The following is an 11,603-nucleotide window of genomic DNA, read 5'->3' as shown; positions in this document are numbered from 1 at the left end:
TAATTTACTCATAAACTTTGGCACGATGATTGAAACTGGCTCCTGTGAGACCCTCCGGAGGGCTCTGTGGCTGGGACCAACATCACGCTCATCATGGAATAGGAAACCCCAGCCAAGGACCTGTGCTGGGTCTCCCGGTTCTGGGGGCTTTGCTAGTGATGCCTGCCTCAAGAGAGAAAGTCCATCTAGGAAGTTGTGTGAAAGGAGAGAGATCCTTTTTGCCTGGGGTACACACTCCCACTGCAATGCCAGGCAGCTGCTCTCCTGTATTCTTCTCCGGCCACACTCAGTGTTTGGGTCACACAAGCCTGCTTGAGCAACTGAACCTCACTGGCAGAGTCAGCGGAAGAACTGTCGGGTGGGGCACCTGGCTGCTGCACTCAGTGGAGCATGCGACTCCTGATCTCAGGGCTGTGAGTTCGAGACTCATGATGGTCAGGAAGTCCACTCAAAAAAAAAAAAAAAAAGGAAAGAAAAAAGGAACTATTTGACTGTAGTCCTTAGCTTTTAAGACAGTGGGCAATGTTGGGGTGCCTGGGTGGTTCAGACAGGGAAGCATCTGCCTTCGGCTCAGGACATGATCCCAGGGTCCTGGGATGGAACCCATATCAGGCTCCCTGCTCAGTGTGGAGCCTGCTTCTCCTTCCTCTTCTGCCCCCTCCCCACTGCTCACATTCTCTATCGCTCTCTGTCTCAAATAATAAAATCTTAAAAAAAAAAAAAAGTGGTCAATGTCTAGCAACCTATCTGTCCAGGATTTTCCAATCTTCTCAACAGTAGAGTACCCTTATGTCCTCTGAGGAACCCTCTAGACTCAAGCCTCGGGCACTTGGTGGGAGTCGCAAATTTGACCTCTGATGTCTGAGACAGAGGAGGAGTTGCTGTGAGCCACGTCCTTGGAGCTCAGAGTGTAAGAAATATGTTGTAATCAGCAGGACCAACACTGTTTTCAGAACACAGTGTGGAAGGAGGAAGTGAAATTCAGAAAAATCATTACTTCCCACGCTGTAGACACAGAGCAAAGCTGCGGCCAGCCCAGATCCTTGCCCATCTGCGGACGGCAAATCCAGCAAGGCATCGAAAGCTGACAGGGACGTGCTGCCATGATCTCTAAGCTAGTGACGCTCCTCTGTCTCAGTAAGTATCTGGCGGAAACATGTTGGGACCATAGAAAACAACAGAACTGGTACGAGGTTTGGACTGAGGACAGGAAGAGAAAAGGTAACACCAGCTTGGGTTTATCGAGCGAATACTATGAATCAGAAATCTTGTGGAGTGTGATGTGTCTGTCACCTCTGAACCGAGGCTTTAGAAATCTCACTCTTGTTCCAAGTTCATGATTTCTGCCAAATGCCTTTATACCTGTTCTTATTGGCTTAATGAGTTTTGTTTTTCATACAGAGTCGGCTTTTTGTGCTTAAAGCAAAGTGCTTACAATACAAACTCTCCATACTATGAATAAAAATCCAGGTCAAATACAAGAATTATAAAGTAAACACAACAATAAGGAAACAATGTTAAGATATTATAACTACAGGCGCTGGTCCTCGTCAGCTTCCGAGCCTGAGACCTGCTAGTTCTTTGCTATAAGGGCAATTAGCCACGGGGCACCTGGGTGGCTCATTGGTTAAGCATCTTCTTTCAGCTCAGGTCATGATCCCAGGGTTCTAGGATCGAGTCCTGCCTCAGGCTGCTTGCTTAGCCAGGAATCTGCTTCTGCTTCTGCCTGCTGCTCCTCCTGCTTGTGCTAGCTTGCTCTCTGACAAATAAACAGTATCTTAATATAAAGGCAATTAGCTACAATCCATACATATCAGACTAGATTCAAGGAGGCTTGCTTTTTCTTTTATTTTTAAGATTTTATTTATTTATGACAGAGAGAGAGAGAGAGAGAGCATGAGCAGGGAAACATCAGGCAGAGGGAAAGAGAGTGGGAGGGGGGAAGCAGATTTCCTGCTGAGCAGGGAGCCTGATGCCGGGCTTGATCCCAGGACCCCGAGATCATGACCTGAGCCGACACCAGCAGCTTAATCCACTGAACCACCCAGGTGCCCCCCAGTGCCTATTTTTTTAAAGATTTATTTATTTAAGAGAGAGTGCTCAAGCGCGCGTGAGAGAGTGGTCAAGCTTGCGTGCGAGAGTTGGGGGAGGGTCAGGGGGAAGAGAGAGAGAGAGAGTCTCTCAAGCAGGCTCCGCCCTGAGCACAGAACCCCTCGTGGGGCTCGATCCCAGCACGCTGAGATCACGACCTGAGCCGAAACCAAGAGTCCGAAGCTTAACTGTGCCTCCCAGGGACCCCCATGTACTGCTTTGACTGTCCTTCCTTCCACTTAAAATCATCACACAAAACACAGATGGGATGTATTCCTCATTTGGGGAATACCACTCTGACGCATCCCCCTCAAAAAAACCCAAAAACTTATGAGAGAGAACAAGGTTCACTTTTACAAATGAGGAATCGCACTTGAAGAGATTTGCCTCAGACTGCGTAGACTTGCCCCCTGTGCCAAAGGGCAGCCAAATCTCAACCCAAAGCTGTCGAGCCCCAAAAATGTTTCCACTCAACCATGACATTAAACCAAGAGGGACACATGCACGGGGTCCACGGTATGGAGCACTCGAGGCATGTCTGGAAGGACTCTGGGCTGGAAAAAGCCTGAGGATGTAGAGAGGGGTGATTCAGAATGTCCCCAGTTACAAGACTGGAATTGTACCTCAGAATGAACTGGTTTCCAGAAACCAACAAAGATCATAGCCACAAAACGTCAGGGGATGAGGACTTGCCTCCGTGTGGCCCTATGCACTCAGCTTCCTGTTCTGGCCACGGTTCTCTGATCCCAAGACCTCAGGCTCCTCCCCGGAGCGCCCCTGACACCAGAGGCTCGCCTCGGGAAGACACAGCTGCTTGTGTGCAGAGAGAAGGCAGGGACACGGCGACCGCCACCGAGTTCTGAGGACTCCGCTCACGCACACAGTCCTTGTGGGGCCTCAGGGAACACATGCCCATCGATGCAACTTCCCTCATCTTTTGGAATTACTTTCACAGTCAGGTTCAAGCATGCACGACCAGTCCCTGCTCAAAAAGATGCTCTTTTCATGTTTACCATTCCTTGCATCATTCATTCTTCTCTGGCCCAGGGAGACGCTGATTCCACTCGTGCCCTGGAGAGCTTCCCTGGACACACGTATGAGACTTTCTTTCCTTCTCGTGGCTGAGGACTATGCTGCTTATGTATGGGTCCCATTTGATCTGTCCACCTGCCGGTGGTCCCCTGGCTTGTTTCGACCTTTCGAAGGTTCCTGATCTTTCTCACGATAATGAGATTAATCTTTTTTTTTTTTTACTTTTCAAAGATTTTATTTATTTATTTGACAGAGAGACAGAGAAATCACAAGCAAGGGGAGCAGCAGAGGTAGAAAGAGAAGCAGGCTTCTTGCTCAGCAGGGAGCTTAATGCAGGACTTGATCCTAGGACCCTGGGATCATGACCTGAGCTGAAAGCAGACGCTTACCCCACTACACCACCCGGCATCCAGGATTAACCTTTTTTCATGTTGTCTTTGAGAAATAGTGAGTGTCTCCTAGTGGACTTCCTATTGCTCCCCTAAGCATCAAGGTTTCTGAGCTGAAGACTGAGATAAGATGAGATGAGACAGGCTGAGCTAAGCTGTGCTGTGCTGTGCTGTGCTGGGGCCTGGGAACCCATGATGAGTCCCACGTGACCTGAGGGTGTGTCCCACCACCAACCACCCAGCTCTGCAAAGCCCTGAATCCGCTTTGAGCTACCAGAGCACAGGCCATTAAAGGGGTTAGACCCGTGTTTCTGAAAGATTCCTTTTTACCCCATGTGGACCAGTTTTGTGTCTTGGAAGTGAAAAGGGGGATGTTACCAGGTCTTTGTGCTAAAACTGCCTCCCTACCACCAAAGTTCTCTGATCCCAAGAAGTCAGGCTGCGCCAGAGAGCATTCCTTACATCACCTCCTACATCCCTCACAACACCTCCCTCAGAGGCATTGGAACCTGAGTGTCTGGGCGAGTGCAGGAGAGGGCTGATGGAGGAGGTTTTGCAAAAACTCCAAATTTTCTTTTTTAAAGATTTTATTTATTTGACAGAGAGAGATCACAAGTAGGCAGAGAGGCAGGCAGAGAGAGGGAGGAAGTAGGCTCCCTGCTGAGCAGAGAGCCCGATGCGGGACTCGATCCCAGGACCCTGAGATCATGACCAGAGCCGAAGGCAGAGGCTTAACCCACTGAGCCAGCCCCAACTCCAAATTCCCACAGGCCTCAGAATGCCCCATGAGCCAAGAGCGCGCCCACGCGGACTTCTTGGCCCTGACCACAATCCCCCCCGCAGTGTCCATGCCATCGGGAATTTATTCAGATGCCCACTTCTTCTGGACATCTCACACAGCCCAGAGACATCCTGCGTCCCTAAGAACTTACAGGCTCTTGCAGGGTCGTCCGCAAGCTCGTGCCCTTCCCTTGCTCTCCACCACAACACGAGGCTGCTGTTCACAGCTGGCTCTCACCTGCTGTGCGGAGAGAAGGGGCTCCCACTCCCACTCAGTGCGGTCCGTCAAGAGGGCACAGGCTCTGTACCACGGGTTCCTCTTCTTCTTGACCAAGCATGGCAGGAGGAACGAAGATCTGGGCTCCCAGGGTTTTCGTGCTCAGAGAACAGGCTCAGCCCAGAGTTCGGGTCATGCTGCTTCCCAGGCACGGGGCATGGGGACCTCTAATACATTCGGGTGTCCACCGACGTGTGCTCTGCCCACTTTTTTCCTGTTTCCGTTCTCTGTGGATTCACTGACTGCGAGAGTTTTCAATACCCTAAACACACCCATTATGCTCCCCATGTTATTGTAGCACATTACACATAAATCACATTTATCCTCTTAACTTCCTGTATCTGGTCGGTGGTACTTAATGCACTCACAATGATGCGCAGCCTTCACCCAAAACCTTTTCATCATCCCCAACATAAACTCTGCCTTCGTTAATCGAAAAGCATTCTTCCTCTCTTTGTCCCCAGCCCCCCTGATAACCTCTGTTCTATGTTCCATGAATTTGCCTATTCTAGGTACTTCGTGTAAGTGGAATCATACAATATTTCCCCTTCTGCGCTTGGCCGATTTCACACAGAATAATGTTTTCCAAGACCACTGGTGCTGTGGCATCTATCAGAATTCCATTCCTCTTTACGGCAGAATCGTCCTCCCCTGTCTACAGACCACACACCTGGTCTCTGTCCAGGTGTCTGCTGGTGGATGCTTGGGTCTCTTCAACTTTGGGCTCATTATCACTTTTTCAAAATGTGGAGAGTAATATTTTTGATTGGTCCATGCAATTTTAACACAAGGGTAACTTCCTCCCGTTTCACAACTAAGACACAAAACTGTTTCACATAGGCAAAAAAAAAAAAAAAAAGTAAATTTCTTAGAAATCATGGGTCCAACCAAGTATCTATGGACTGAGAGAAATTTCTCTCTTCTGGTAAATTCTGTAAACAGGCTTGCTGTTATCTTTAATGAGATCTTAGAACTCAGGCCAAACTCTAACCACCACAACTGGGCAATATTGGTGGTGCCCGTGAGGGTCAGAGAGGCACATGCCCCCCATCACTTGCAAGTCTCTTTCTATGCCAACGGATTTCAAACAACTGTGCTGCAGCCATGAGAAATGTTTTTCTAGGTTTGGTCACTCAGGGGAATACTTGTATCTCCCGGGAGATTTCGCAAGTTTGGTGCTTGAACCCTATCCCAAGTGATCGGGATTCAAGGCTTTCATGCTTTGGTCTGGGCCCTGGGATCTCTAAGCGCCCCTGCCCCCCGGGGAGCACAATGTGCAGCCAAGGCCAGGAACCACTGAGCTTGGGTACCCTACAGATGGACCCAAGTGTAGGACAGCGGAGGAGGCAGGTTCTCCCCGTTCTGGGATATCCACGGGGATTCTCTGAGGCTTGTTTGAGAGGACAAAGCAATAACCTCTGTCCTACTTGGAGTACCAAAAGATGGAAAGAGATCATGGCAAAGATGGGATCAGAAACTCACTAGATTAAAGGCTGAGGCTGACTTAACTGGCCTTGTCCAGGGACAGAGCTCTCTCCATCTCTGAGCCAGCCCCGACTCCCAAGTGGACGTGGGTGACCTGGTGAGGTCTGGAAATGGAGCTGGCCTGGCGGGAGGAGGATGGGGAAGGTAGGGAGATGCTGCATCTCGTCACATCCTCGGAGAAGCTGCGTTTACGCGTGCATCTCATCAGCCCATCAGCGTGCATTTGCTGAGGTCCTACCCTGTGCCGGGACCTGCACAGATGCTGGGCACGCTGAGGGGAAGAACACAGGCCCTGCCGGCCAGCTGCTCACAGGGAGTGACATCCTGTGGCTCCCGAGGTGCGAGGTGCACAGCTTCTATGAGCTTAGTTATAAACTGTCACTCCCAGCACCCAGCAGCCTTCGGCAGGGGCTTCTCCCAGCTCACGTGAGACTGTCAGCAGACCCTCGGTGCCACTCAGGGTCTCGAACAACTTCAGAGGTGGGCTAGGCTCCCACTCCAGTCCTGTGCTCCCACATATTTCCCACGGTTCCTGCCTTCTACCCCCCAAGGGTGAGGTGCGGGGAGTCCAGAGACTGTAATACCAGCTCAAGAGAAATGCAAGATTGAGAGTGGTTCACGATGGAAGCTGCGAACAGAGGGATTTATGGACATCTGTGGAACCAGGACAGGTCCTGGGGCCGTGGGAGGAGCGAGCTGCACAGGAGACCTTCTGGAAGAAGGGAGAAAGGAGCCGAGAGCAGAGCTGGAGCCACAGGCCAGTGTGGGGAAATGAGAATCCCCAGAGGCCTGACGTCCAGGGTCCCTTCTCAGCGGCAGCCCCCAGGAGGCCCCGCGGGACGAGCTCCAGGTGGGCATTCGTGGCTCATGAAACGTTCTCTTGCAGGGCTATGTGCTGGCCAAGGAAGCACGTGGATTGGCGGTGAGTTCCTTCAGACACTCCAAACTCCCCGTATCACTTCTCTTTCCTTCAAGGGGTTTCCCGGGAGCAGACAAGGGCACCAAACCCCATCCTGATCTCTGCTTCCTTCCAGAGTCCCTTCCCAAGCCCTCCCTCAGGGCCTGGCCCAGCTCGGTGATGCCTCGCTGGAGTAATGTGACACTGCAATGCCAGACTTCTACCAAGAAAGTCAACTTTGTTCTCAGAAAGGGAAAAGTTCCTTTGGAGTCTGTGCAATCATGGATTTCCACAGATGGGCTGGCTGAATTTCAACTCACTGATCTACAACCCAGCGATGCTGGAGCGTACACCTGTGACTACTACAGACAGCGGGCTCCGCACACACGTTCAAAGCCCAGTGACATCCTCCTACTACTGGTGACAGGTGAGGAGGGTGCCTTGGAGGGACACAGAGTCTTGCAGGGACAGGTGTGGGGGAGGAACCGAGGGAAGGAGGGGGCAAGGGGAGACGGAGAGACACAGAACAGAAAGAGCCAGGGCTTGAAGGGGAAATTGCCTTCCCGTAGTCAGAGTGGAAAGAGGGTGAGATCAGGGATCTGTCATTTCCCCCACGTGGCGGGAACCCCTGCCAGGAGAACAAGGGTGGGTGGGGGATGCAGGGCTTCTCCCCATGACCTTGGAGCCCTCCTTCTCTTCCAGGAAGTTTTCTTAAACCTTCCCTGCAAGCCCACCAAAGGGGTGAGGTGACCGCAGGAGACACCGTGACCCTGAGGTGCCAGATGCCAGCCAATGTTTATGAGACTATAATGTTTGCTCTACTGAAGGCGGGAGCAGCAGGGCCCATTCAGCTCCAGGGTCCGGTAGAGGAGGAGACAGACTTCTCCCTCCAGAATGTGACAGCTGGTGACACTGGGAACTACAGCTGTGTGTACTTCCAGACCAGTGCTCCTTTCTGGGCCTCCGAGCCCAGCGATCATCTGGAGATCTGGGTGACAGGTGAGGTTTTGTATGATTTTCTTAGAGCATTTTAAAATTTTAATTAATTTCTTAATTAGTTTGTTCTTATTTTGACTATTTTATTGGCTTTCTTGAGTTTTCTTGACCTGTAAATGACTTACAACACTGTGTTAAAGTGGGCAACATTTTTTTTTTAAACCAGAGAGCATTTCTTCCGTTCCTTTCCGATTCCTGTTTCTCCTTCGCCTTCCTGATCATCTCCTTTTTAAACCTCTCCTTTCCTACTTTAGAGTCTTTGGCCTTTGTTGCTTGGCCTTCTGGGAGACTTTCTCAGCTTGTTCTTCCAAACAACCCATCCCGCCCCCACCAGAGCCCCTTCTGCCACCCCGGGCATCCCTGAGAGCGGTGGTCCATCCTGCTGATGGCAACTTCATGGCAGTACCTTTCTCACTCTTAGAACACGCTGCTCCCCGGCCGCCTGCTGTCGTGACACAGCTGCAGTACCTTCTAAACTTGCTGTGGGAGGCTGCGCCCGCATCCTCAGCCTTGTGCATGTTTGTGTGTGCGCTGTGGTTAGCGAACGTTCTGTAGTTAGGACGCAAGGTCAGGGTGGGCAGTGCCGAGAGGTGCAGAGGGCATTCTGGGCCTGGCGGCGTCCTCCCGGGCCTCTCTCCACGGACTCTGTGTCCTGGGAGCATTGTTGCTGATGGGTTCAGACTCGAACTCTGCACTCCTGGCGTGTGTGAGCTGGAGGAGTCAGATGCCGGTTCCCTGGGAACCAGAGCCAATGGTGAGCCCGAGCTCTTCTTGGGTGAAGCTGAAATGAAATGCACGGTGGTCCAAATGCCCAGCTACTAAGCTGGAATTTTTTTGAGCTCACTGGTTGCACTAAGTCTTTCCTATGAGGAGGGGAGCAGACGCAGCCCCTAAACGACTTCCCTTCTCTGTGCGGCAACGGTGGGTTTTGGGGTTGCTGCTAAGCCTGGTTCCTACTACGAGGAGGAACAGTGCAGGAGGGCAGTGCAGGAGGGTGGAAATGAGATGACGAGCAAGGACAGGAAGGGGGAGCGGTAAGGCAGAGAGACTGGGAAGGAGACCAGGGAAGAGCCACTACAACTCTCCGGAAATCCCACGTTGTGTTGAGTGACGACAGCGTCAGGGGAGGTAGAGCTGAGCACTGACCAGGAAACACGAGCGGGTGCAGGACAGTCACACTGGACAGGTCCGCGTGAGAAGGAGGGATGCTCCTTTCCAGCTGCTGCTCATCCTCTCCTCTCTCCCAGCTCCACCAGGGGCCGAGTCGGAGGACTACACCTTGGGCAACCTCATCCGACTGGGTCTGGCTGCCGTGATTGTGGTGATTTTGGGGGCTCTCGTGGTGGAAGCCTGGTGCGGCCAGAAGGAGTCTCCACGTGGATCCACATAAAACAGCTGAGCGCCTCTCTTGTTTGGGCTGGTGTCGCGGCACGGGGCTCTCTCAACCCCAGACTCCACCATGGGACTTCTTGTGGTTCTCAACATAGACACAGACGGCATTTTGGGTGGGATAGTTCTTCATCACAGGGGACTGTCCTGTTCATTGTGGGAACACTTAGCACCACTTCATGTTTCCATTGAAGAGCAGTTGAAGCCCCAGCCATTGTGGAAGAAGATAGCAAGCAAGTTCTATCGTGCTTTTCCCAACACCCCTAGATGTGGAGGATGGGAGTGGGGGGTGGTGTTGCCCTGGTGGACAGCCTGCGTGAGGAGGCCAGGGAAATAATATTCTTCCTCTTCCTCCCTCTCCTGGCCTCAGGTCTGTACTGCCCACATGCCCCTGGCTGCCCAGGAAGGATGAGCACTGGCGGGGAGCCCTGCGGATTCTGAGTCCCATGGAACCTGCACTCTTCGCTCTATGAAGAACCACTCGTGGACGAGACTTGGCTTCCCTCTGCTGCAGCTTCGCCTGGGGCAGAGGACAGGCTGGAGCCTAAAGAGGCACCTCATAAAATTGGAGGACCTAAAAAAATGCTTAAAGCTTCAGAGTCAGGCTGGGTAACCTGTGTCGTCACTTCCGTAGGAACTGTCATTCCACTGAGAAGTGGGGAAAACACTGTTTCCCGCGTATCCATTACTGACTCTTCTCCATTCTCTATTTCGTGCTTCTGGACCAATGAGTTGGGTATTTAAACTTCCATACTCATCGCACGTTTCTTTCGACTTTGATTTCCCAGAGTCCCAACATTCCAGCTCATTTGGGAGACTTCCTCTCAGTTTCGTGGCACTGAGCTGCCCCAGAGGTGCACCCGCATGACTCATTTCCTGGTGCAGCTGTAAAATGTTCCACAGTATTTTCACGTTCAAGATCTGTTGTTTGTCAATAATCTTGTTCTTTTTCACAAATACCCCTTCTTACTTTAGAGCTGTTATCGCTTCCCTTACAACCCGAGAGAGACACTTAAAAAAACCCAGCTCTGATCAGAGTAGAAACGGTTCTTGTGGATGTAATTCTTCAGTGCGTCTTCTTCCTTTCAGTACGCCGGCTTTCCGCAGATCATGGCTGAGCCTCCTTCGGGGTGCTGGAGGCAGGAAGGAGCTTCTCCTGGGCTGTGTATCTCGTGGCAGGCTTTCTCAGTGTGGACACTCGGGGAGGCTCAGGCAGCAGTTCAGTATTTCTCCCCCTTCTACCCAATGAGTAGTAAAACTCAGGGTTCCTCCTGGGTTCCTCCTTGCATTGCTATTGGTCACGAGTGGTTGAAAAGGGCAGAACTCTGGCTTTACAGCCGGCACAGGCCGGCACACCGGATGCCAGCTGCTCGGTCTATAGCTGCGTCTTGCCGCAGTCTCCGGCCACCTTGGCCATGCATGGTTCGTGATGTGCCCATTCCCTCACATGTGACTGCCCACGGCTCCTTCAGATTGTGTCTCCTCTTCAGTCAGATCCTACTTTTACTTTGAAATCGTCCAGTTCCCAGGAAGTTGCAAACTCAATGCAGATACTGGCACCCTGGACCCAGTTTCTCCGATGGCACCGTTGTATGTCCACCACAATATGAAAACCAAAGAGTTGACCCTAGGACAGCGTGTAGGGTTCTAGGCCATTCTATCATGTTTAGATTCATCTGGCCACTGGCACAATCAACATACGGCCACAGTCTCTCACCATGAAGATGTCCCTCACGGTGTGTCTTACTATCACACCCAACCTCTCCCCCTAACACCACTGTGACCACGGGCTTGTTCCCAACCTTTAAAATTTTGTCATTTTCAGAATGTTCTACATCCTACCTGTTTTTCATTTCCTCAATGTGGGCATGACACAAAAACTTGTGGGTCACATAAGAGGAAGGAAGGGAAAAGCTGGAAGAAAGAGATCACCGCCCACACCGAGCTTCCCTCTGTCCTGTTGGTGACCACAAAGCTGAAGAGGGGTCCTTACAGCAAGCTGCAGGGCCAGGGCCATGACTGTGGCGATTAGTAGGAACTTTGGTAAGTTCCTTAAGATGAGGGTTCAAGTTGAGGGTGGGGTTCCAGAGGAGGGTGGACTGACAGACTGAGAGACATGAAGAATGCAAAAGAAACAATGCCAGCTTGTGTTTACTGACTGCCTCACACACATTAGGACCCACGCTCGAGTTTTCTCCAACATCCACATATATACATTCCACATTCATGACATACGCTGTGCCTAGATCACCTTCACTTATTTAAT

General features: G+C 51.4%; 2 protein-coding genes across 10 annotated transcripts in view; one reads left to right on the top strand and one right to left on the bottom strand.

The window, feature by feature from the left end:
- Positions 1–11,603, bottom strand: part of LOC116579305 — a 64,115-nt gene that overhangs the window by 29,025 nt on the left and 23,487 nt on the right. The gene's annotated exons all lie outside the window — the stretch shown is intronic.
- LOC116579309 (T-cell-interacting, activating receptor on myeloid cells protein 1-like) lies at positions 990–9,570 on the top strand. Of its 4 annotated transcripts, XM_032324524.1 has the most exons (6): positions 998–1,137; positions 6,606–6,725; positions 6,941–6,976; positions 7,089–7,379; positions 7,655–7,951; positions 9,196–9,570. In XM_032324524.1, the coding sequence occupies exons 2-6, from the start codon at positions 6,701–6,703 to the stop codon at positions 9,336–9,338; spliced, it is 792 nt and encodes a 263-aa protein (XP_032180415.1). In that variant the 5' UTR covers positions 998–1,137; positions 6,606–6,700; the 3' UTR covers positions 9,339–9,570. The 4 variants fall into 4 exon arrangements, with proteins under 4 accessions (XP_032180414.1, XP_032180416.1, XP_032180415.1 ...); XM_032324523.1 differs by lacking the exon at positions 6,606–6,725 and having other exon boundaries at positions 990–1,137; XM_032324525.1 differs by lacking the exons at positions 6,606–6,725; positions 6,941–6,976 and having other exon boundaries at positions 991–1,137.

The sequence above is a fragment of the Mustela erminea genome, chromosome 19 (genome assembly GCF_009829155.1).
Source record: "Mustela erminea isolate mMusErm1 chromosome 19, mMusErm1.Pri, whole genome shotgun sequence".
Taxonomy (NCBI): Eukaryota; Metazoa; Chordata; class Mammalia; order Carnivora; family Mustelidae; genus Mustela; species Mustela erminea.
Note: the sequence above shows the minus strand (reverse complement) of the source record. Positions and strands in the feature narration are given on the sequence as shown.